At 47.2% G+C, this 26,095-nt stretch overlaps 2 protein-coding genes across 10 annotated transcripts; one reads left to right on the top strand and one right to left on the bottom strand.

Annotated features, from left to right (window-relative positions):
- Window positions 1-864: 864 nt before the first annotated feature.
- LOC132195619 (uncharacterized) lies at window positions 865-3,088 on the bottom strand. The gene is made up of 3 exons (XM_059617734.1): window positions 1,857-3,088; window positions 1,387-1,652; window positions 865-1,332 (listed from the first exon to the last, which is right to left on the bottom strand). Exons 1-3 carry the CDS (start codon window positions 2,032-2,034, stop codon window positions 1,144-1,146), a joined length of 633 nt encoding a protein of 210 aa, XP_059473717.1. The 5' UTR covers window positions 2,035-3,088; the 3' UTR covers window positions 865-1,143.
- Window positions 2,137-25,398, top strand: LOC132195613 (chromodomain-helicase-DNA-binding protein 7). 9 transcript variants are annotated; one of them, XM_059617720.1, is made up of 30 exons: window positions 2,137-2,216; window positions 2,281-2,439; window positions 4,451-4,539; window positions 6,532-6,698; window positions 7,092-7,786; window positions 8,257-8,424; window positions 8,616-9,053; window positions 9,155-9,508; window positions 9,706-10,374; window positions 10,583-10,717; window positions 10,873-11,921; window positions 12,178-14,645; window positions 14,712-14,919; window positions 14,975-15,170; window positions 15,258-15,849; window positions 15,959-16,097; window positions 16,396-16,583; window positions 16,636-16,780; window positions 16,834-16,923; window positions 17,326-17,547; window positions 17,893-18,237; window positions 18,868-19,010; window positions 19,070-19,277; window positions 19,335-20,778; window positions 20,864-21,264; window positions 21,419-21,643; window positions 21,697-22,273; window positions 22,395-22,637; window positions 22,793-22,957; window positions 23,051-25,398. In XM_059617720.1, exons 4-30 carry the CDS (start codon window positions 6,593-6,595, stop codon window positions 24,581-24,583), a joined length of 13,146 nt encoding a protein of 4,381 aa, XP_059473703.1. In that variant the 5' UTR covers window positions 2,137-2,216; window positions 2,281-2,439; window positions 4,451-4,539; window positions 6,532-6,592; the 3' UTR covers window positions 24,584-25,398. The 9 variants fall into 9 exon arrangements, with proteins under 9 accessions (XP_059473703.1, XP_059473704.1, XP_059473709.1 ...); XM_059617721.1 differs by having other exon boundaries at window positions 2,172-2,439; XM_059617726.1 differs by lacking the exons at window positions 2,137-2,216; window positions 2,281-2,439 and adding an exon at window positions 2,667-2,807 and having other exon boundaries at window positions 7,116-7,786.
- The last annotated feature ends 697 nt before the right edge of the window (window positions 25,399-26,095 follow it).

Here is a 26,095-nt window from a genome sequence, read left to right as displayed (position 1 = left end):
AAAAGCCGAATAAATAAAGCCGAGGCTCCTCCTACGGTCTGCTGGTTGGTTTGCGTGGAACCTATGAGGGTTTACACTAGGCTAGGGCGTGGTGGTGTGTAAAGCCTCACCAGAATACACTCTCGGCGAGGGGAACCTGCAAAACACACGCCGCTTTAATTGATTAATTTGCATATTTCTCTTATTTGCATCCGTCGTCTACGATACATCAAATTACGCCGGTCTTCCATCTTTGTGCGTTTTTTGCAATCACCAACCTGGCAGAATTTTAGAAATTTTAATTTTTGGTTGCTGAGAGATCTAAATTTTAACAACCAACTGGAAAAATTAAATGTTATTAACAAAATTACAATGTTCAATTGCCTGGGACTAAATCAGCGCAATGAATTCTAACAATTTATATAATTAAATTTTTTTAACAGAAGCGTTCTAGATTATAAAACAAAACATACAAATTAATTTTAAATTGCTTGTGTGTATTAAATTCTCAATCTCTGTTCGTTTTTTATGGCAACGAATTTTGTTCCAGAGCGCCTGTCACGTATGCAACCTGCGCGACACGAGAGCTTCCTCCCTTACTTCCTGGGACTGCCGCGAGAGGGAAAAGAAGCTCCATAGAAACTCCCTGGAAATTACGCACTGCGACATCTCTTGGCCATTCGGACAAATATTTGAGCTGAGGAACATCATTTTTGAACCTGGTGCCCATGTCAAGCTCACACACTGTTCTTCTCAATGTACCTGTTTGGGGCTCAACATTTTAAAGGTAAGCAAAATAACTCTAAAATTTAGTCCTAATTGAAAAGAAACAAAATTTTATGTCAATTCATTAATGAATTTTTTTAAAGTCAATTGACAAATGTGCATATTCTACAGATGTTTTAATTAAAAGTTAAAATATTCAACAAAATAATAAATTACAAGTGTTAAAGAGCTCACATCAAATTTTCGCATGAATTTTAAAATTCAGTTCTACTTGCAACAATTTAAAAGCAGCAGTTATAATGATGAGGCAAATTACATTTAAAAAATGGAATATTGTTCTTAATTTGTACTCAGTACTTCGATGAGTGGTTTACATATTATTTAGTGAAATGGAATAATTTAAAGTGTGGTTTACAATGTAGTTAGTCTTGATTGAAATCACTCGACGACTGCTTGGAGAATGTGATAATTACAAAAGCACTGGAGGTAGGAATGAAAGTCTCTCGACGGCACCTCGAAAAAAAGGCCCACGGTTCCGACGAAAAGGTTGCCCAGCATCATGAACAACGAGCCGACGATTCCGTCAAAATTTTGCGCCACGATCGAGTCGGCGAGGGCCAGAGCAACCTGAAATTTTAAACAAAATTTAATTTGGTAAAAAATAGTTTTGCCGAAATTTACAAATATTTTTCTGGTGGTGACCGTTTCCTTCTCGACCATGAGAATGGGCCAAAGTCTTTGCGAGGACTGGCTTTCGTAGAGCCAGAACGAAGCCATCAGGAGGAGAAAGTGCAAGGTCAGTCTTATCAGATGGTCCTGCAGCAACAGGGCGCAAGGCCAATGCTTAAGCACGAGTTCAGAGGTGACCAGGGCTGGGAAGAGTGACTGGGTCATCGACGCTAGTTTTGCGTCCACGTTCTGCAGACGAATCTCCATCCATGGGTGGGCTGGAATTTTGAATAAATTTAAAATTAAGAAATTTTGGATCAATAAAATTAGTCTGGAGACTTCCAGACCGCACTCGGTCCGGCAAACCTAGGTGCATCGAGATCTCTCGAAGGGAAAATTTAAAGATTTTTCTTTTTTTTTATCGAAATTGAAATTATCAATAAAACGGGAGAACTGAAATTATTTAAAACTCCTTGACCCACCATATCTCAAAAATCCGACGAACGAAGAAATGTAGCCAATGACAAAGGCATAGAAGACCGGCAAGTGGCGCTGGCTTTTGCCACTTCCGTGGAAAGGTAAGGCGTACAGGGTCAGCAGACCCCACGAGAAGCAAATGTGCACAATGAATTGCGCGAAAGCGGTGGAAAGTCGCGGCATTTTACATGATCAGACGATTGAAATTGGCGACAAGTGCCGGAAGGGGTGGCGGATTTTAAAAGTTTGACGCCTTCGCGTGAATTTTTTTTGTTTTGGCGCCGCAGAGACCTCTGGCGGTAATTAGAGTACAACTCGAGTAAGAAGGTCATAAAAATTACCAAAATTCGCACTCGGAGTGAAAAGTGAGTGTTTTACGCGCACGCACAGCAGCGGAAAATTGTGCTCGAGCTAAAATTTGATTTTTAGAGGCGGCGGATGGAGGCATCGGGCGAGTCGCGACCGGCTAGGATGACATGAAATTAATTAAGACTTATTATGACTAGCAATTACATAATATGGCGGCTGTCCGGTGATGCAAAAGCGGCCGGATTTCTCAGGAACTACGCCATCTCCGCGTGGAAAAAGGTGAGCAAGCGGACCGGAATTTCACGGGCGCCGCGTTTCGAAGCATTTTGGCGGCGCCGATTCGAATTCGGCTGCGAAATTCGGCTGAATTCGGCGTGCACGAAAATGCTTCGCGCTGATTGGCCGCGACGGCATCCACATTTGTGGCCGACGCGATGTAACGCGGCCCGTGATTGGTCGGCGTTTCGTGACAAGCACGAATGTGCGCTCACGAGCGGACCAATGGGAGCGCGGCTTTGTGCCCGAGTTTGAGTATTTTCCACGATTCGCTCGCACCGATATTATGTGGAAAGGTAGAAAGTTCTTGTTATTTGTGCATAAAACAAGCGCTTAGATGTAGAAAGAAGGACGAAAAACGCGATTTAAAGGTACGTAGTCGCCATCGAGGGCGGCGGCGGCCCACGGGCCGCCGTAATTGCCGACTTATCGGCTAATGAGTGTGATAACCGAGGGTGGACGGGATATCGAACGGCGAGGCAGGCGGTGAGGCACCCAAGCCGAAACACTTGGCGAATGGCGGAGTTCATTGTTCTTGCGTCGCCGCCGATGACCCGCGCCCGCCAATTAGCCGCGGCCCCCGCGTCCCGAGCGGCCCGCCACCGGCCGCCGGCCGCTCTCTGGCCGCCTTGGGCCGCCCGCGGCGCCCAAAGCGGCTCCGGCCGAGATGGGGTTTAATGATTAATATATGATTGGAGTAGAGGGGGGAAATGAGAGGAGCTTGATTGACATAGCGCAGTGACATTCGCACGCGTCCCGAAGCCGAACACTGTCCCGACGAGTGTCCCGACCGGTCACGTTCGGCGCTGCTGCCGTCCACGCCGCCGCTCCGAGTCTCGTTCCTCGCACGCCACGAGCAGCCCGAACAAGACGAGCCGCTTTTGCAAATATTTGTGATTTTTAATCAAATTTTGTCCGTGTCTGCATTTTGTTTATGTTTGTTCGGATTCAGTCCGACTTCCTGCCAATAGTTTTGGAAGTTTCCGAATTATCGATTCGGCCCCCGGAGGCCTCCTCGTGTCAAAATTCGCACCTAGGCACGCCTACAATTTGACAAATTCCTCCCGGATGTTATCTCCGAACTATTGATTTCAAAATCGGTTAAAATGTCACGACGGTTGGCCAGGGAAATTTTTGTTCAAATTCATAATAATTTTTAAATTTCCTACAAGCGACAAATTAAATTGACCCTTGACTTATATTTTTTTAATTTTATTTATTTCCCTTCCTTGAAAAAAAATTAAGTCGAGAAATATAAAAATGATTGACTTTTTATGTTGCCCTTAATTACGTAAAATATGCAAACTTATTTTTGGACCAGAATTGTGATTCGAACCCATATAAGATTTTTAAATAGTCTGCAAAATTTAATGCATTTTTGTTCAGAAAATAATATATTTATCAATAAGTGTGCTGAAAGTGCCCCGGAAGAGGCAAAATTAGAATTAGCCATTAAAGAAAATTTATTTGGTTTTTCAAAGGATATATTAATTGGTTTTTTTATTCCTCGTCAGCTCTACATATTTTAAAATTCCAAAAATTTTATTCCAATTTAATATTTTTTAGAAATATTGGCAAGAAACACTTTGATTGAATTGATTTTTTAATGAAAATAAAATATTGCCAAATTTTTGCTAAGAATTTGAACTGTTTGTAAAAAAACCAAATTTAAACAAACTATTGAAATTCAATAAATAAAATTTAATCTTGAGAATTGCTGAATTTGGTGATTTTGTCTTAAACAAAACAGCTCATGTGCTGTTGGCAAATTTTTTCCATCGTTTTAATTTGAATTTTATCAATTTCAAGCTTGGCGGCGGAATGGAGGGTTTTAAATTTTATCGGCATTGCCACGCACTTGGAAACAATTAATGCAAAGAGTGTCAGTTTTGTAGCGTAGTCGCTCACGTTTGAAATCGGAAACCTGCGAGTGAGAATAAATCGATTCAAGTTTTGATAAATTTAATTCTTTTATTTCCTCTTGGACTGATGTTGTTCATTTGTTTGTTTGCAGTTTGGAACGCAGCATGATCAAGAACCAGTTTCCGCATAATTGTTGCAGTATACGATATGATTAAACTTAACTGGTGTAATATTCTAAAGGTGAGTAGTGCCCACAATTTGTAGAATTTTGTTCCTCGATAGTTTTCGTACGCTCGAGTGTAGAAAATAGGCTTGAAAATTTTTTAAAAACTTGTCAATTACGCTAGGAAATGAACTGGAAATGTAAACTGAATTTATTTTTGCTGTTCGTAAATTGTTCTGAAAACTTTTCTTTTGCAAATTAATAAATGAATTGCCTGAAAATATAGGAATTTAAATAATAAATAAAACTTAAATAAATTTGCCACCGGCAGCTACATTTTTCACTTAAAAAAATGCATGTCCGGCCTCGATAAGCAAATCTTATCTGTCGTATTTTGTTCCCCGAAGTGCCGGTTCGGACAAAACGGCCAAACCGAATAAAACGGAACAATAAATAATTTTGTAAATGATGGAATCGTGCGTTGGGTGTGCCAATCAAAGGATGCAGCGCTGCGGCGGCGGCCGAAGCAGCATCTCTTAATCCTTTGGCCGCCCCATTACCATTCATTGCGCAGGTGCAATAAATTTAATGTGTATTGTGTGTGTGTGTGTCTGTGACCGGCTCCATCTTTCCGATCCGTCTCTCCCATCCTCGGCAGCCGGTCACGCGTCAAATTCATATCGGCGCCACTTGCCCCCGCCAGGCACGCGACTCGCGCCCTTCTTACGTAACCCCTGCGTTCACAAATCCATGTTAATTTATTTTTCATTCCAAAACTCCATTTTTATTTCAAAGCATAAGCATTTTAATATAAAAGTTTTCATTTCAAATTGATATGTAACGTTTTTTGTGGCACTGTTTATTTTCTTTTGACCCAGGTCAAGGCTTTAAGAGTGGAAAGATTTAAAAATTCCCGAAATTGCCTATTTTACATGATCAAATTTTGGAATTTGCTAAACATGATTTTGAAAATCAAAAATATCTCAGCTCCTGTTAAAGATACCGCTTAAGTCGTGATTGCCAAAGTTTTCAGGTATTCGACGCTCTACAACTTTGCAACAGTGACCAAAGTCGTAGGTCAAAGGTCAAGGTCACCTTTCGGAACCTGAATATTAAATTAATTCGCCAAAGAACCTGAAAAGTAATTTTTTGAAATTTAAAAATAGCCAAAAGTTGCCCAATTTAGTTGTACTCAGCGTTTTAAAAAACTGTGAGACAAGTTTTTCTCGTTTTTTAGATTTTCGGAGTCGAAGGGTAAAAAACGTGGTTTTCCGAGCCCTTTTTATCGGAAATTAATTTTTCTCCTGTTTGATTTAATACGAAACGTGTAATGACAGAATATGATACCCGTAACTTTCTCTTTCGGAACATGTATTACGCATGTTGACCAGGTCACCAAAGGTCATTGACCTCGGTGACCTGTGCCCTTCGAGATTTATTTGTGAAACGTGTGGCACATAAATGGAAAAGGGACATTGTTAGAAATATTTTGATACTTGAAAATTTGTTGTCAAACTATTAGGAATAAATATTTGAATTTTTTGAATTGGTTTTTCTAGAAATAAAGGAAGAAATTAATGTCACAAAACTTATGTAACAAATTTATTGATGTTACATTGTCATTCAAAATTCTATGTTGAAATTTGTTTCTGATGAATTTTGAACCTTCACCCAGCAAGTTAATAACAAATTCAATAAATAAATATAATTATTTGCGTTTCGTCTGGACATGATGCAATTATTATTACTTTTGGAAATTCGGTGACTCAGAAGAGTTGTATAGTGCGCCGGACCAACCTCAAGAGCCACGTGATCATCACACTTACACACCGGCTTGAAGACGCTCGATGTGCCGGTGCCCAAACGGGAAAGGTTGTTTCGCTTGTGCTTTTGCCAGCGCCATAAGCGTATAGCTTTTCCCCTTTGGTCTCTCGGCATTTGCTTCAGTTTGCTCTGACAGTTGTCGAATTTTGTATGTGTGTGTGTGTGTGTGTGTGTGTGTAATTATTTGTCAGATCCATATATTTGATTTCCAGTCTGGTTATTGTTTTCGTTTGCTGTGTCAACAGTTAGTGAGGCCGAGCGACGCTTCTGCGAGCGAGGCCTCAGAAAGCTTAAATTGGCTTTGAAATGGATTCTTACGACCTATTCGGTGACGACGTAAGTGGCAGCGTGTTAGATGGTCTTCCTGATTTAGGATCTGAAGCTTTCGGTGATTCGAGCTCTTCTGGACCTGGTAATTATCACACAAACTTTTATAAGTAAACGCAGAGGAAGCATCTGGATTATTTGTAAATTTGTACCAAAAATTTATTTGAAGCGAAAACTCCCCAAATTTAGCCATTTGTAATGAACTCTCTCTTTATTGCTAGTTTGTAAGGACTTTTGATCGCCCTCCACGTTTTTCTGGTTGAAAAAGAAGTCGAACCGTGAGTTGAACAAAATTCTAAACACAATCCAGGTTCTTCCTTGACCAAGAGCACTGGAATCTTTCGAATTTTTAAACAAAAATCAAATTAATTTTAATCACATTAAAAACAGATTCCAGTGCTCATTTGTAGACGTACTAAATGTTTTTGGCTCGCCTGGCTGAAATTTACAACATTTGTTTGCTTGGTGTAAAACACAGCTCGTGGGCGTCGATTTGTGGCAGGTCCTTCGGTAAGAGACCCAGGCGGCGGTCAGCAGCAGGTGCCATATGGAGGTCATGGGGGAACTCCGTCTGGCTACCCGAGCGGACAGTCTCAAGCGTCTCAACAGCAGCAGCAGCAGCAGCCTCAAACGCCAGGGGCCCCTGCCCCGTCAGTAGGCGGCGCGGCGTCCGGGGAGTCGCCCCTGCAGAAACTCGCCACCTTCGGCGACTACAGCGCCCAACAGCAGCACCACATGGACCCGTACGGCGGATACGACCCGGGTCGACCCATGGCCTACCAAATGGGTCACGAAATGCCGGCCCAGGCGCCTCCGCCACCACCCCAGCAGCAGCAGCAGCAGTCGAGGCGGGGCCGCGGCCACTCGGCCCAGCAGCAACAGCAGCAGCAGCAGCAACAGTACCCTGGCTACGGGGACGCCATGTACCCTGGGGCGGGCATGGAGGGCGGCTCGGCGGCCGAGCACATGCCCTGGGCTGGCATGCCCTACCGCAACCAGCCGCCCCAGCAGCAGCAACAGCAGTACCAGATGCAGGGCTACGCCAGGCACCAGCAGATGGGCTACGACCCGCTCAGCCAGCAGAAGCAGCCCATGGGCCAGTACGGCGCCGCCAACACCTCCATGATGGCCTCGCAAATGATTCCCCAGCAGCAACAGCAGGGACAATATTCGGTTCGTGTCAACATTTTATCTCTCTTAATTATAATATAATTATTACATTAACAGTGGATGGAATCCCTACCAAAATTGTTTGAAATTACAATTTCCAATGGAATTGAATAAAATCTAGTCTATTTATTTTTAATATGATGAAAACAGCCTCCTTTTCTAATTTTTTAACTCATCGTAACATGAATTTTTTCTATTAATTAAATTGGGTTATTTACAAACCAAAATATGAACTATCAAGCTATTTTTTTTTTGCAGAAACCAAATGAATTAATTCAAAATGATACAAAATAAACTACATTTTCTCAGAAACTTGAAAAATGAAAACAAAACCATAGTTTGTGTGGACGATTTTGCTTTCCTCAGGTTGTTCCATCCTCTTTAAATGAAAGTGATTTTCTTGGGACATTTTTTAAAAATAGAATTTGTTAATAAATTTAGATTATTGATCAACTTTTAAATTATTTGTAAAGGTACAACAGCAGCAACGCATGTTGCAGCAGCAGCAACAACAGGGCTACCCTGAGTCGGCAGGATCATCAGGGCAAATGTATCCCGGCGGCCAGCAAAGCAATTACCCTGGTGGATACGGCCAGTCGTCCGGCCACCAACGCTTCCCTTATCAACAATATCCCCAACAGGTAAATATCAAATCTGCACTTGATCTCAGCGGGCGATTCACAATTTTCCAAAAGCCTGCCAAATTGTGAAATTTACACGAAAATTTGCTTGTCTGATTTTTCAAAATCGAGAGGGTTGTCGCTTAAAGAATTTTGAATCGCCCTCCATTTGCGTTTTCAACTTGAGAACAAGCAGATAAACGTTCATTAAGACCAAGTCAAAACAGCAGGTTCCGCAGCCGCAGCAGCACGAGATGGCCGGCTACAACCACCAGCTGCCGCACCACCACCAGTACCAGCAGCCACACTCGGCGGCCGCCATGGGCCACTACCCTCAGTCAAGCAAGCACCCCAGCCTGCAGCAGCCGGGCCCGCCGCCTTCGATGGGCGGCGCCAGTCCCCAGTATAGGGCGCCCTACCCTCAGCTGTCACCCCAAATGTCCCCGCGGCCGCAGATGTCCCCTCGGCCGCCGCAGCCTTCGTCAAAGTTGTCGCCCCACCACCAGCACCTGACTAGTCAACCGAGCATGTCGCCAGGGCGGCAACCCTCGTCCAAGCAGCAGCAGCAACAACAACAGCTCAACCAGCCTCCGGTCACCTCGCCGGGGCACATGTACGCAGGCATGAGTCAGGCACCCAGTACTTTGCAGGTGGATGTAAATTTATTTATTATATCTCTTTTAAAAACAAATAAATCTCTTAAATGGAATAAACTGAATTTGCTGACGTTGAAACGTTTCTTTCTTTGCAGGCTTTGGAGCAGATGGTGATGCCACCGTCGAGTTCCGAGTACCCGTCGTCGGCCGGTGGGTACAACAGGCAGTCCCAGCAGCAGCAACAGCCGTCAGGGCCAAGCCCAGGCATGATCCCCAGCCCCATGCAGCAGGCCAACATGGCCGGCCGCAACCCTCTGTCCCCGCAACCGTGGCCGCCGCAGCAGAGGCAGTCCCAGCAGGCCACAAGTCACTTGAGTGGGCCGCCCACGCCGCAACAGCAACAGGCCATGGCCTCGCAACAGCAGCAAATGAACGGCGGCATGATGTCCGGCGGTTCCATGCAGGAGCTTCCCTCCGCGCAGCCAGGCATGCCGCACCACTTGTCAGTTGTGAGTATTCAAGTATAAAAAATTTGTAAATTTATGTTAAGAATATTAGTGTAAAATGTTTAATTTTTTACTTATCTAATTATGCTATTCTACTCCTGAAAATAATCAATGAGATTGATTGGAATCTGGTTGATTTTTATTCAAAAGCACAATATTATTTAAATTTTTAATAATTTTTGTATCACTTTGCTTCACAGCCACCCTCTTCCATGGACACTGAGCCGCACATGACTAGGCCACGATCACAAGATGCACAATCTGCTCAACAGACAGTACCTGACCCCAGCTCGGAGGGCGACGCTCGCAGTGGACGGTCCGACCAGTCCGAGTTCAGCCTAGACAAGTTTGTCGACGGCAAAGATCAGCAGGCGCCGGAAAAGCCTGACGAGGACAAGCAGCCGAAGCAAGACTCTTACTCGGCGCCTGACTTTGGCGCCTACCAGGGCGACAGCAGCAACAGCCAGCCGCCCAAGTCAGAGCCCGAATCATATCAAGCCACCCCACCGCCCCCGGTGTCGGCCGCCGCCTCCAGGCCGTCCTCGCGGCCGCAGGCGCAGTCTGCGAACGGCATGGCGGCCAACGGCCCGCCCCCTCACTCAATGGGCATGGGCATGCCGCAGATGCCGCCCCACAGCATGAGTCAGGCCATGGGCATGGGCGGCCCCCACGGCATGCCGCCCTCGATGCACCCAGGCATGGGGCCTGGCGGAATGCACATGATGGGCCCGCCGGGACACATGATGGACATTCACAACAATCCGTACATGCCGGGACCCATGGGCCATCAACAGGAAATGGCTGCCCTTCAACAGCAGCTGCAGGAATTCTACTGCATGCCACAACAGACTCAAGACATTCAGGCCAAGGTCGGTTGGAAATGACAAAAGCTTTTTTTCATTTATTATTCTTCATCCAAACTTGTTAATTCACAAGAAATCAATTCTGATTCAAATTTTAGAAGAAAAGTGAAAAATGATAATATCATAAAATTGACTTTTTGAATTAAATCATCTGATTAATTAACTTTTATTAATAAATAACGAAGGTTATTGAAATTTGAAATTCTTTGTTCAGGTTGCCTGGATGCAAGAACGCTTACAAACCCTTCAGCAGCACTGTGCCACAACACCGTGCATGGGACCTGGAGCACATTGCAGCTTGCCAAATCCAGCCCTGCCGTTGCCGAACCCACCACTTGGCATTGATCACGTGAGTCGCCTTTTTATTATATGAAAATTTTTTAAAAGTTTCCCTTTTTTTTAAATAAAAAATTCTAGAGATCGCTTCTTAACCTTGTGAAATTTGTGCATGGCTGCAAAGTAAGTGTTAATTTTGACTTGACGCCTCGTTTCATACAATTGCAGATGCCGCCCGTGCCAACGACAGGCAGAGGCAGAGGAAAAGGCTCTCGTGGGCAACGAAAGCCGCGCGGCGGAGGCAGCAAGCGCGGTGCCAAGCACCAGGCGCAGATTCCTCCACCCTACGAGCTGATGCCACCCTCGAACGGCGAAATCCCGGGCATGTCTCCGCACCTGCCTCCGTATGCTCAACAGCCGCCTCCACACATGGCCATGCCAAGCATGGGCATGGATCCGATGGCCGGCCTCGGCCCCATGCACCAGCACCACATGCCCCCTTCCATTCAAATGCAGATGCAGTCCCACGGCATGCAGGGCATGATGCCGCAGCCGCCTCACCACCCCGGCCAGCAGGTGATGCCGCCGGGGCCTCCGGGCCATCCTGGGATGCTGCCGGGGCCGCCTCCGGGCATCCCGCAGATGGCTCCTCCGCAGAGCATGGCGTCCCAAATGCCGATGCACCCTCAAATGCCACCTCAGGGCATGCCTCCGAGCATCACGTCGCCTCTGCCGCCCCACATGGGTGGGCCTTTGTCCTCGAGTCCGCTGCCCCAGCAGGTCCCACCTCCGCAACAGATGCCACCGGTCCAGCACGGGCCACTGACTCCCACCCAGCAGCCACTGCCACCCATGCCGCTGCCGCAACAGCACCCTCCTCTGCAGCTGGAACACCAAGAACCACCTCCGGCACCGCCTCCGATGCCACTTCCAATGGTTGAGGAGGAGGAGCCGCCGATTGCCATTGCGCCTCTGCCGATGCAGGAACAGATGGAGGAGATGTCGCAGGAGTCGGTCGAGCAGCAGAGAATCGATTCTCCTGCCGCCCCAGAGCCAATGGAGGTCTCTCAAGAGTCACTGGAGCCACCGCCCATTGACGAAGCCAAAAGTCCAGATGCTCCACCGGTGCCGCCTCCAATGCCCGAGGACGATTTGTTTCCTCAGCAGGAGGAGGAATCGCCTGTGATGCCCCCTCAGTCTGCCCCCGCGTCTGTTGAAGACGACCCTTACTCCATCGAGGAGTTTGACGAGAAGCAAAAGAAACCCAAAACGCCAAGGTAAAATTAAATAATAATAATAAATAATTTTATTGAAACTATTCTCAAACAATTTAACAGGACTTTCTTTTTTTTTATTCAAAGATTACTTTTATTCATTGACAACCATTTGTATATTTCTTTATTCCATTCATCCACTACAAAAATGTAACATAAACACTAATGTATTCATAAATTTATCTAATTGAACAATAAAAGTTGGATGTACCAATATGATGCAGTATATTCAATGTCATTTTTTTTTAATGTGTTTCAGAAAACCGCGGGAGCCGAAAAAGCCTAGGGAGCCTAAAGTGCCAAAGGAGCCTAAAGAAAAGAAATCTAAGAAAAAGGATGATGGCGAAGAGAGCAAATCGAAATCCAGAAAGTCTCGAAAGAAAAAAGAGCCAGAGCCCGATGCTGTGAGCATGGACGAAGAAATCAAAGATGAGTCGACTGAAGCCACTGCTTCTGAGCCCAAAGACGCAGAGAGCTTGAGTGACACTCAGACGGCCGAAGACGAATCCAAGGTCAAGACGGAGGAAGAGGCTGGGGAGCCCACCGAGTCAGCGGCTTCCACTCCGTCGGCCACTCCGGCAAAGAAGAAACGCGTTCGACCACCCAAAGGGGTGGTGGCCAAGAGAAATCGGAACCTGAAAAACATGATGGCCGCTAAAGGCAAAAAGGGACGCAGGGGGTTGATTGGAAACGACTCTGATGGGCCTTCTGACTTGGAAGCGACGCCTCCACCCTCTCCTCCAGAGGACGATAATATCCACAAGAGGAGGAGCGCTCGCAATACTCACAGAAAAAAGTACACTGATGATATTGAGCTGAGCATTTCGGACGAGGAGATACCTGGAAATCTCATCCTGGACTCGAACGTGAGCACTCCTAAGGGCTCGAAGGCGGAGGCGCAGTCTCCGGCTGAGTCTCAGGGGACGCCCACACCCGCCGCCACGCCCAGCACTCCGACTGGAGGCAAGAAGGCCAAGGTTGTGGAGGAAGAGCCGCCGGCCGACGCCAACATGAATAAGCCAAATTTTGTTTACATAAACACTGGTGACGAGGATTCGATGGTGGTCCAGTACGTGTTGGCAGTGAGGATGGGCAGGCGCGTCAAGAAGAAGCCTGTTCCTGTCTCGGAGGAAACAAAACCAGTGGCCGAGGGTGAAGAGGAAAAGAAACCCGAGGAGCCGTCTGAGGAAAAGAAGGCTGAGGAAGAAGTGGCCAAGTCCGAATCTGAAGAAACCAAACCTGAGTCTGAGCCAAAGAAGGACGAGGAATCTCAAGAGAAAGGGGAGGAGGAAGAGGAGGAGGAAAAGAACGAAGTGCCAAGCAACAAGGACGACGCTGATAAGACTGTTCATCACAAATTCCACTCCGAAGAGACTGCCACCGAGGACATGGAGGACGTGGAGGAATTCTTTGTAAAGTACCGCAGTTTTTCCTACCTGCACTGCGAGTGGAGGACCGAGGAGGAGCTGGTCAAGGGCGACAAACGAGTCTCAGCCAAACTGAAACGCTTCAAGCAGAAGCAAGCTCAACAGTGCAATATTTTTGAGAATCTGGACGACGAGCCGTTCAACCCGGACTACACGGAGGTTGACCGCGTCCTCGACGTCACGGAGCACGAAGACCCGAACGGCAGCGGCGCCCCTACCAAGCATTACCTGGTCAAGTGGCGCTCCCTGCAGTACGAGGACTCCACCTGGGAGCTGGAGGAGGACGTTGATCCGGAGAGGATCGAAAACTATCAGAGATGGCAAAAGCTGCCTCCGAAGGACCAGTGGAAGCCCAAGAAGCGGCCCAGGGCCGAGGACTGGAAGAAACTGGACGAATCTCCTGTTTACAAAAACAACAACAAGCTGCGCGAGTACCAACTGGAGGGCCTGAACTGGTTGCTCTTCTCCTGGTACAACAACCGCAACTGCATTCTGGCCGACGAGATGGGTCTCGGCAAGACGATCCAGTCCTTGACCTTCATCCACGCCGTGCACCAGTACGGAATCAGAGGCCCCTTCCTGGTCGTGGCTCCTCTGTCCACGATTCCCAACTGGCAGAGGGAGTTTGAGGCGTGGACGGATCTGAACGTGGTCGTGTACCACGGCTCCTCGGCCAGCCGAAACATGCTGACCGAGTACGAGGTATTCTACAAGGACACCAAGGGCAACATCATCAAGGACATGACCAAGTTCAACGTGCTCATCACCACCTTTGAAATCATCATTTCGGACGTGATGGAGCTGCGTCCGTTCAACTGGCGGCTGTGCGTCATCGACGAGGCCCACCGACTGAAAAACCGCAACTGCAAACTGCTCGAAGGGTTGAGGCTGCTCAACCTGGAGCACAGGGTGCTCCTCTCAGGCACGCCGCTGCAGAACAACGTCAACGAACTCTTCTCCCTGCTCAACTTCCTTGAGCCGAGCCAATTCTCCAGCTCGGAGAATTTCCTGCAGGAGTTTGGCCAGCTGAAGAGCGAGTCCGAGGTGCAAAAGCTGCAGGTTCTGCTCAAGCCGATGATGCTGCGGCGGCTGAAGGAAGACGTTGAGAAGTCGATCGCCCCCAAGGAAGAGACTGTGATTGAGGTGGAGTTGACCAACATCCAGAAAAAGTACTACAGGGCCATTCTGGAGCGCAACTTCTCTTTCCTCTCCAAGGGCACCACGTCCGCCAACGTACCTAGTCTCATGAACACTATGATGGAGCTCAGGAAGTGCTGCATCCATCCCTACCTTCTCAATGGTAAGAATGTTTTTTTTTGTTCATGTTTAAAATGAAATATTAATTCCAAATTATTTACTATTACAGGTGCTGAGGACCAAATCCAATTAGAGTTTCGCCAGAACCAGGGTGAAGACCCTGACGCCTATTACAAGGCATTGATCCAGTCCTCTGGTAAAATGGTCCTTGTTGACAAGCTGCTGCCCAAATTGAAAGCTAACGGACACAGGGTACTCGTTTTTAGTCAAATGGTGCGCTGCTTGGACATTCTCGAGGACTACTTGGTCTTCAGAAAGTGAGTATATTTTGGTCAGCGTCACTTGAACAGAAATTTATTTGCAAAATTTTAGATATCCCTTCGAGAGAATAGACGGCAGGATCAGAGGAAATCTGCGTCAAGCCGCAATAGACAGGTTTTCAAAACCTGACTCTGATAGATTTGTCTTCTTGCTGTGCACAAAGGCAGGTGGTTTGGGAATAAACTTGACTGCAGCCGACACCGTCATTATCTACGACAGTGATTGGAACCCTCAAAATGATCTCCAGGTAAGCCTTTTAACTATTTAGTTTTAACATGTTTTAAAAAATATTGAATAAATCCAGCATTCGTATTTATTTTTTGTCTGATTTTAGGCGCAAGCCCGATGCCATCGTATTGGTCAGCAGAAAATGGTCAAAGTGTACCGTCTGCTGTGCCGAAGCACTTACGAGCGAGAGATGTTCGACAAGGCGTCCCTCAAGTTGGGTTTGGACAAGGCTGTGCTCCAAAGCATGAACACCGCGCAAGGTGGCAAAGACCCGAACAACAAGCAGCTCTCCAAAAAGGAGATTGAGGATTTGCTGAAGAAGGGCGCCTACGGCGCCATCATGGACGAGGACGAAGGTGATAAATTCTGTGAAGAGGACATTGATCAGATCCTCGAGCGTCGTACGCAAGTCATTACCCTCGAGTCCGAGAAGGGCTCCACCTTCTCAAAGGCTAGCTTTGCTAGCTCCGGAATCAGATCTGATATAGATATAGATGACCCCGACTTTTGGGTCAAGTGGGCCAAGAAGGCGGACATTGACGTCAAGGACGGCAACGACCTCAGTGAGTTGGTCATTTCTGAGCCTAGGCGCAGAACCCAAATCAAGAGGTATGGCCAAGACGAGAGCATGGTTGACATGTCTGAACTCGACTCCTCCTCTGACAGTGATGAAGAAGGTGGCGTCAGGGGAACCAGAAGTAAGTTTCAAAAATTACTAAATTATTATGCTTTTTAATGTGATCCCAACAATTATCTTTCGTAGCAGTATTTTGAACGATCTATAATGATTAAATTTTATTCTTATAGGTGGTCGCAAACACAAAACCAAATTTGGAAGAATTCGACCAAGGAGATTTGAAGAATTTTCTCAGGAAGGAGACGTTGTTTATGGAAGCTGGGCTAGATCTGAATGCTTCAAAGTTGAAAAGGGTCTTCTCACATTTGGGTAAGTTCAGCTTGGATTTTGCAATAATATGCCTTCAATTTGATTGGAGCTATGATTATTGTTGGCTCCAAACCTGAAATTTGAAGTCTATTGTGATGATTTGCCATGCTAATACTGAGGGTTTGGACTAATTTTCTCTGAACAATTACAAAACTTGTAAAAGTAGTAATTGCTCAGATTAAAATTAGCTCCTGAGCTTCATGAGTGTAATGCTGTATCTGAATTTCATGTTTCTTGCATTTCTTTAATAAATTTCAAAGGAATGAATGTGAATTGATTTCTTTTTTTTTTCATTTAGATGGGGTCGATGGAGCGACATCCTTGTAACAGGCCAGTTCAGGAAAGGCTGGCGGGAATCTGATGTTGAGGACTTGGCGCGCGTCATCGTCCTCTACTGCCTTCGTATGTTCCGCGGCGACGAAAAACTTCGCCAGTTTGGATGGGATCTTGTCACTCCTGCAGAGTTTGTGACTGAAAAACTTGCCAGTAAGACTAGAGTGACTTTTATATTAAAATGAAATTACAAAATTTGTATCAGATCAAGGCACAGCCAGAGGAAGGAAGGCAAAAAAGAAACCGCCTGGTGAGGACACCAGTCAGGATTGGAGTCGAGACGAAAAGTACGACGGGGATATTTTCCTCGAAGGAAGTTACAAGAAGCACTTGCTGAGACACTCAAACAAGTAATTTGCTTCTCAATAGTCATATGTCTGCAGATATTAATCGAGTCTTGCAGGGTTTTGCTGAGAATCCGAATGCTGCACTACATCAAGCATGACATAGTTGGCGACCTGGCTCAGCAGATCTCCGAGGGCCTCCCCATCGGGTAAGTAGAGCGCCTTGTTTCCTTGTCAAAACTTAACTCACAAACCATCATAGTTCATGCAGTTAACTGCCTGCATGAATGGTGTCCAATTGTCATTCATGTGTCTGTCCACTCGATTTTCATAACATAGTGTGAGCATTTGCGCAGATTCATTAATTATCAAGTCGGATTTTCGTTTTGTCTCTCAATGTCCTCGTTTTTATATTTTATTACCACTTAAATACGCTTCACAGTTTTCTGTTTAATTGTATTTTTTTATCAGCACACCTTAAATTGTGCATGTCTTCTGCCTCTTTTGAGTTTAAAATGTTAATTTGAAAACGATGGAAGAACAACGAGTACCACCTGCCTGTCTCTTGTTTTGCTCCCTTTCTCCTATGGCTGGCCTGCTTGTTTTTTTAGCCGCCTGCCTTTAGCCGCGGTGCCTCCGCCCCCAGAGTTGCCCCCTACGACATGGTGGGGCCCCCAGGACGATCAGTCTCTCGTGGTTGGTGCCTACAAACACGGTTACGAAAACTACGCGCTCATGAGGGCAGATCCGTGCCTCAGCTTTTTAGCCACCTGCGGTCCGCCGACCAAGGCAGAACTCGAAGCTCAGGGACAGCCGCAGATCAAGCGAAAACAGTGAGTAGCCCACAAACGAAAACAGACACACACAAAAATGCCAATGGTCGACTTTTCTATAAGTAAGAATGAGAAGTGAATCAATTTAATAAAGAGTGATAATTTCTGTGATGCGGAGAGGAAAGGTAAGCGTTTCCATGCAGCTGCCTCGTCTCAAATTCATACATTATTATGTCAAGCTTTGCTTCTTTTACAACTCATTTTCACCCACTGCATGCTTTTTATATATATATTTACTATTCCAATTTGTCCGTGTCACTCTTCATGATTCACAACATCGTCGGCCTTGACTGGCGCGCGTCCCTGAAGCACCAAAGCCAATTTCGCTCTATTTCCACTTTGCAGCATCACCGACGAGGAGCTGGGCAAGATCTCAGACGACGAAGAGGCCGAGAACGAGCCTGTCGTCGGCGAAGTCGAGGGCGAGCACCCTGGTGAAGGGGGCGACAAGGCGCCCTGGCCTTCCGTGGCCGATCTCAACACAAGACTGAGGCGCGTCATTAGCTCGTACCAGCGCAACTTCAAGAGGGAGGAAATGAAAATCGCGCAGAGAGCCAAACTCGAAAAGCGGGAAAAGATTGAGCAGATGCTGCGTGGCCGGCATCACGTTGAGACTCCCCGTCGCTGGTCCCGCAGGGAGGAATCAGACTTCTTTAGGACGGTTTCAACCTTTGGAGTTGAATACGACAGGTGAGAAAAACAGGAGACACGCATTTATCATAATTTCAGTTGTCAGAAAAGTTACAAAATATCATTTGTCCTAAATCTTTTGAGATACAAATGCTAAATCTTTGCTTCCTGCTGAGAAAATATTATTTTTTTATTCATCTGCCTTTATTTTCTATCGTGATTCTGTTAAAACTGGGAAATCATATGAAATTGAGCAAAATTGAATACAATAATGATAAATGATTTTGCAGAAATTAAGTTAAATGAAGCATAAAATATAGTTAAAGTTATTTTATTGAGAAATCTTGGGGTTTCGGCCTATCTCGTTGATTTTTAGGTCCATATAAGCAAATTTTATGAATAATTAAATAATTTCGTTTGAAAAACATTTCAATTTAAACAAATTTTATTTTTATTATCAAGTCAATTTAATACACATCTATTTTATTAATAGATTCAAAGTTAATAATGTTTATTTAGTGTAAACTTATTTAATTTTGCTTACATTCATCAATTTTATTGAAACAATGCATTAAAATTTAGTGAACTTAGAAATTTATTTTAGATTCTATAATTTTAGGACACTTTTCATTCAGTTAATTATTCCAAATTTATGCATTATATAATCAATTTCTATTCTTGACTTTTCAGAAAACGTGGCCAGTATGACTGGGCCAAATTCAGAGCCATTTCTCGACTTGATCGCAAGCAGGACGATGCGATGACTGAATACTACAGGGCCTTCTGCACAATGTTGAAGCGCGTTTGCGGCATGAAGCTGACCGAGGAAGAAGGTACTTGCATTGTTTACATTATAATATTTACAAATTTTGACTTAATTTTAAATTTGCAGAACTCCTTGACATTGTGGTAGACCCAATTTCTGAAGAGAAAGCCAGGCGCACTCTTGAGCGCCTCGACCTCTTGAACAAAGTGAGGGAGGAGACGATTTTCAGCCCCAAACTGGAAGAGAGACTAAAATTGTGCCAACCATCCACTGATCTGCCCGAGTGGTGGCTTCCGGGCAAGCATGACAAGGAGTTGCTTCTCGGAGCTGCAAAGTGAGTCTATTATTCAAAATTGAATTTGATTGTCTAAATAATAATTTCCCTCTTTAGGCATGGTCTTGGAAGGACGGACGTTTACATTCTGAATGACACCGACTACACATTCAGAGACATCCTGAGACAATACGCCTCTGGCCAGATCCCTTCCCACGTCCGGCTCGCATCTCGCAAGGCTGAGGAGACGGAAATGAAGAAATCGAGAGATGAGGAGGAAGCTCTCGGAGCAATCAAACTGGAAAGGCCCGAGGACATTCTCAGACTTGACAAGGACGAGATCATTGTCAAACTTGAGAAGGGCGAGGGAACTTTGAAGATCGAGAAGATAGGCATGAAGAAAGACAGCCCTCAAGCAGCTGCGGTCAAAGAGGAGAAGGACGAAGTCGAACTCACTCTTGTGTCTGCAAAAGGAGGCGATGAAAATAATAAGCCGACTGAAGAGGAGGAGAAAGAAAAACCAATGGAAGAAGTGGCTAAGCCAGACGAAGAAGTTTCTCCCAAGGAGCAGCAAGTCCAGAAGCCTCAGAGTCCAGCAGAGAAAGAGAAGGTCGACGAGGCTGAAGAGAAATCTGAGGCTGAGAAGGAGGATTCTCTGAAGCCAGCTGCGGAGGAAGTCAAAAAAGCCGAATCTGAAGAGCAAAAGGAGGAGGTCAAAGACACAAAGGAGGCTGAAGAGGTTGAAGAATCCAAGAAGGACAAAGCGGAAAAAATGGATGTCGATGAGCTAAAGCCCGAAGAAAACAAAATTGAGGCGATGGAGGTTGATAAGCCTGTTGAAGACGCTGAAAAGATCAAACCAGAAGTGACAAAGAAGGAGAAAAAATCAAAGAAGGAGCGTGGAGTCGGGAAAGCTGAGAAAGCAGCTGCCGAGGATGGCGAGAAACCTGAGCCGAGGTGCACAAGGAGGAAGAGCCAGGCGGCGGCTGCAGCTGCTGCGGCCGAAGCAAGAGCCAAGTCCGACTCGAAGCCAAAATCTCCTGAACCTGTCAAGGAAACCGTAAGTGAGGAAGCAGAAGATAAAGAAGGCGAAGTTTCTTCATCAAAGGAAAAAGAGCCTGCAAGTAACGAGGAGGAGAAAAAGGAAGAACCCAAAGAAAAGCCTGAAGAGAAGATGGACGAACAGGTCGAGGACTCAAAGGAGCCTGAAAAGGAGCCCGAGAACGATGATCAAAAGGAGAAAGTTCCAGACGAGGATAAGGAGAAGGAAACAGAAAAAGAAAAGGAGCCTGAGGAGGAGGAGCCAGAGCCTGAAAAGGAAAAAGAAAAGCAGAAACCTGCAGCCAAGGAGAAGGAAGCGGCGGCTGCAGCCGAGACTCCACTTCCACCTCCGGATCTCAAAGCTCTCTTCCCTGACCTTGAAGTCATCCAACCACTGAGCAAGTTGGCCGAACTGGACACCTTTGTGTTCAGAGACAAGAGAGACTTCACAAGTGACCTTGGACTGGCACACATCCTGGCTGCTCAGGGTGGATTTCACAGCAAATTCAGCTGGCCCAAGGTAAGGAAATTTCACTCGCAATATCTGAAAGAATAGGTTTCTATTTAATCTCAATTTTTCTCATATTTTGCAACCCCTTTTGCAGGATAATGTCCTCCAGTCTCGTCTGGAGCAGGTGGTGATTGCCGTCGACACAGGCGAGTGGCCTCCACCGAGACCAATTCCGCCATTCCCCAGCGACCTGGAGATCTTCACGAGCACTCCCCCTGGCGGCACTCCTCGCAGAGAAACACCCACGCTGTCCCTGGAGGAGCAGCAGTTGGCCGACCTACACGGCGCCATGCTTCAGCACGCGCACCAACAAGGCCTGTCCATCTCGAGGGCCTCTGCCATGGCGGCCGCGGCTCTCGCCTCCAAAAAGAGGAAGAGGCAACACATAGCCATCGACGTTGAGACTGAGAGGGCAAAACTGCACGCCCTGCTTCAGAACAGCCACTTGCAGGCCAGCAAGCTGTGGGATGACGAATCTCTCTCGGAAGAATCAAGGTAAGATTTGTGAATAAAACCTAAAAAAATTAATTGAAGTAATATAATATTTCAAGTTTTTAAATCTAAAAAAAAGAACAAACAAATATATACAATTTATTATGATTGTTCAAGATAGTTTTTTTAATTATAAACTTCGGTTTTTATTTTCCAGACGATCAACTCCGAACCAAGCTGCGCTCGGTCAGCCACCTCCGGCGCACCAGAACACTTCGTCCAGAGTGCTGAACATGCCTCTGAGCCCATTCGAGCTGAAATTCCACACCGGTGGCGGCGCCTCCTCTGCTGTGGCTGCTGCTGCGGTTAAGGGAGGTCTGCTGGGCCCAACCCTAATTCCAGGCACCTCGTCTACTTTGACTCCGATTGACCTGAGCTCAGGGTAAGTTGAAGATCAGCCAGCAACCGTAGTATAATGAGAGTTTTCTTTTTCAGCTTTTACAACAGCCTGCCGAAAATGGAGTGCCCGACTTCGAGTGCCTTGGATGTGTCCAGAGGCCGCGGCGGTGACGACGCGGGCGACGCTCCGCAGGACTTCAGCCTGCCGAGCAAAAACAAAAAGAGCCGGCTGGACGACATGCTGGACAAGATCATGAAGAGGAAGCAGGAGGAGCCTCCGCAGGGCAAGGAGAAGAAGCGCCGCAAGCTGGACGAGATTGTGCTGGGCCTGAGTTCCGCCCGGGAGCAGCAGGTGGCGCACACCTCAGGGGTGGCCGAGCTGATCAAGAAGACGGCCGCCTCCATCAGCGTGGTTGGCGGAACGAACACCTCGCCAGCCCATCAGCAGCCGCCGTCCCACCTGCCGCCACCCCCGACCGGCGCCACCCTCCACCCCCTGCTGCGCCCCCACGTGCACAAGGGCGGACCCACGCCTTCAAACCATCCACCCATTTCGTCTTCGTCCAAGCCGCCGTTCACCATCACTGTGACGTCAGTGCCTTCCTCGGCAGCCTCTTCATCTTCACGGGCACCCCCACCACCCATGCCGCCCATCAGCAGTGCCGCTTGCAAGGTAATAAACTTTGTATGTGACAATTACCTAATTTACTCGCTGAAATAATTACACTTATTTAATCCAGAATTTTTTTTATAAAATTTAAATTTAATATGAATTCTTCTCAATCCCTTTGCAGGACACATTCTCCCTGTTGCCGCAGCCCGACTTGGCAGCGTCTCTGGCTCTCTTGACTGGCGCTGCCAGTGGCAAGAAGGGCTCATCGTCTCTCGGCATGAACCTGCCCCAGGCGCACAGCAAGATGTCCTCCTCAGCCTCCCAGGCTGCTGCCGCGGCCGCAGCGTACGAGGCCGTCCTTGCAGACATGAACAAGATGGCAGACCTCTCGGCCAAAGTCAACTCGTACTCGCACGAAGCCAAGGTAGGTGTAGCTCAGATTCGAATTCCATGTAAACAAGGCTCGGACTGTGATTTCCAAACTATTGGCGTTGAAAAATCTAAAAATAATTTATAACATGCTCCGGACCTTGTTTTTGGTGTTGATTTTGTGGAGCTGTAAAAAAGCTGATGTCGCAGGTCAACAAGTGGCTGGCCGAACAGAGCGGTCTCATGAACGAACAACTCACCGCCGACTTCCTGGCTCGCAGAAGGAAGCCCAGACAGGACCCCTCCATCATGGATTGGAAAAAGGTCACTGGAGAGGAAAATGTTCCGGTAGTCAACAGAATAACTGGCAAAAAGGTACTTTTACTTCTTTCGAACCTTCTTCATATTTGACATAATTGTTCTTGTCTTTCAAGCAGTTTTATAATTTGAAATGAATTGTGTTTTCAGCTTACTGGTAGCAAAGCTCCCTCACTGAAGCGATTAGGACAGTGGCTCCTGGAAAACCCCATGTTTGAGGTCGACCCGAAGTGGACCGAGTTGGTCAAGGAAATGGGCAACTTGCCGTCCGACATAATTTCAAAACGCTCTGGTCAGCCGTCCAGTTCGAGCAGCGCGGCAGCCGGCTCGAGTGGCACTCAGGGTGGCAAGAAGAGCAGCTCTGCAAGCCGAGCTGCCCAACAGCAGCAGCAGCAGCAACAACAACAACAACAGCAGCAGCAACAACAGGCCTCTGACCAAGCCTCAAATCTGGCAGCAGCCGCCATGGGACTGCCCTTCAACCCCTCCCTGGCAGCCCTGTCCGGCCTCAACCCCAGTCTACTTAGCAGTCTCGGCCTGGCAGGATTCGACCCGAAAAATCCACTCGCCGGATTCGACCCGAAGACGCTCGGGTTTGACCCTAAGACCTTAGGCTTTGACCCCAAAACGCTGGGCTTTGACCCAAAATCGCTCGGATTCGACCCCAAAAGTCTCGGGTTCGATCCCAAGTCGCTTGGATTTGACCCAAAGTCACTCGGGTTCGACCCCAAGAACCCCCTGGGCGCGTTTGACCCCAAGAATCCGCTGCTGCTTCCGGCGTTTGCGGCCGCGGCGGGTTCGATGCCCGGCATGAGCAGCTTGGCCGGCCTGTCGGGGCTGGGCGGCTTCGGCAGCAACCTTTTCGCCAACCTGGCCAGTCTAGGCTTCGGCCTGGACGGGAACGAGATGGGCCAGGCCGCCGCCGCGCCTCCGAGCACGAGCAAGGGCAAGTCGAGGTCGAGTCAGAAGGAGAAAAGCAGTTCCTCCGCGTCTTCCGCCGCCGCGGCCTCGCAGGCCGCGGCCTCGTCGTCGGCCTCGGCCATTCCGACGTCTTCCCTGCCCTTCTTCTTCCCGAACCCGTCGCTGCTGTACACGCCGCTCGGCCTCGGCGGTTTGAATCCGTTCGGCTCGTCGTCGTCCGCGCTCACCTCGGCCTACGACAGCCTCGTGCAGCAGAGCCAGCTGCTCAACGGCATGGGCACCTCGACGGCCGTCACGCACACCACCAGCAGCAAGGGCCACCGCTCGTCCGGCGGCGGCCAGTCGGCGGCCAACCACAAGCACTCGTCGAGAGGCGGGGGCGGGTCGTCGGCGGCCGCCCTGGAGCGCCAGCAGCAGCAGATCCAGCGGCTGCTGCTGCAGCAGCAGCTGGACGCGGCCAACGACCTGGCCAGGGCGCAGCTGGCCGCCTCCCTGGCCACCTCGTCGAGGGCCGACGAGGAGCAGCAGCGCGCCAAGATGAAGCAGAGCAAGCGCGGCTCGCTGACCAAGCTGGAGGAGACGGTGAGCAAGTTGGCCGAGCGCAAGGGCCTCAAGAACAAGGGGGCGTCGCGCGAGGGCTCCGTGGAGGCGGCGGAGCGGCCCGCCGAGGAGGCGGCCCCGACGGAGGCCGCCCCCGAAGAGGCTCCCGCCCCCGAGGAGAGGCAGCAAGCCAACGAAGACAAGGCCGAGGAGGAGGCGTGAAACGCCACCACCACTTTGTAAATAAAACCTCGAACGATCGATTCGAATTCCATCTTCATTTTCGAATTTAGCAGCTTTTTTATGAAACAAAAATTGCAGACGGATCTACGAAAGAGAGACAGACACGATTCCCCCGACTTTTCCTGTGTTTTTTGCCATCTGTGATATAAATTTTGTTGCCGCCTACCTCTCTCTTATCTTCTTTTTTCCATGCCCTACGCTTAATATCGGACTCGCTCGGAAATCATGAAAAATCGCAAACAAACTAGGAAGGAACTCTTGTGTAAACAAGTTGCCTGGTGAATGTATCATAAAATTCTACTGTTCTGGGTTTGGTGTAAGAAGAAGAAGAAGAAGAAGAAGAAGTGGCGCTAGGTTCTGAGATTCGTTCGTTTCTCTCAATTAGTTGATTAAGTAAGATTCTTTCTCGTGTGAAGAAGGAAAGTGCACCGAACGAGGAAAGTGGCCCACGAACCTCAATTGTGACGTGCGATTTAATTTTGCAGTCAGACGAACTGACTCCTTTTTTCGACCACCCGACGCGAATGAATGAATGTTTTTTCAAGAGTGATCAGACGATTATTTATTTTTACTGTAGCTACAAGGAAACCTGCAACATTGATTGGAAAATTAATCCCCACACTTGTTACGGACGAACCGACGATTGAGAGTGCGAATTCAAAAGTTTAAAAATTAAAAATATAGATCGAGTGTAAGAACAAAAGAGATGTTTGAGATGGAAATTGTCATTTCGCACGGTGTCATCACAATTTATTAACGAAAACTTGGTCCAAGACTGGCAAAGCACTAACAGATTCGTTTTAGCTTATTTTGTTTTCCTTAAAATTGGCAACTCGAGGGCAGACCGAGGCCTTGGGCGTCCGGGATCGTTCCCCCAGTTCGGATCCCGGACGTCGTCGGGCTCGGCTTTTGCTCGGCAGAAAGAGGCCTTGTAGTTTTACAGAAAGAAAAGCAAACACACGCATTCAATAGGGCAATAGACAGACACAAATGTTAATTTTACACTTTCTCTCTCACAGTGTACAGGCGATGATGCATCAACTTTGTTACTTTTATTTTTGCATTTATCCGGGCGGCGGCCTCGACGAGCCGCCGAGTAATTTATTTGCAGACTTAAAAATTTCTCTCACTTCTCAGCGAAGAATCGTGTTGATTGACCATGTTTATGAAATGACTGTACGCGACGTGTTATTTTTACTCTTTTTCCTCTCTTTGTGGCGTTTTTATCATCCGCGAGAATCAGTTGCTGTTTTACTTCTTGTGAATGGATCATATGTACTGTACACTCTCAAACACCGCGCGACACACACGCAGATGCTGTAGTTACTCTCTCATGCGAACACACTTGTCAGAATAGATACACTTCACACACACACACTTGTCTTCATATTATTCGGTTTCATGGATATTTATCAGAAATGTTTTGTACAAAGGGCGATCGATGACGATGATACTTTAAAGAAAAAACACAGTGGAACATGCTTCAGTTGT

This window comes from Neocloeon triangulifer, unplaced genomic scaffold (assembly GCF_031216515.1).
Source record: "Neocloeon triangulifer isolate White Clay Creek 2 clone unplaced genomic scaffold, ASM3121651v1 ptg000010l, whole genome shotgun sequence".
Classification (NCBI taxonomy): domain Eukaryota; kingdom Metazoa; phylum Arthropoda; class Insecta; order Ephemeroptera; family Baetidae; genus Neocloeon; species Neocloeon triangulifer.
This window is presented reverse-complemented; position numbering and strand designations above follow the sequence as displayed.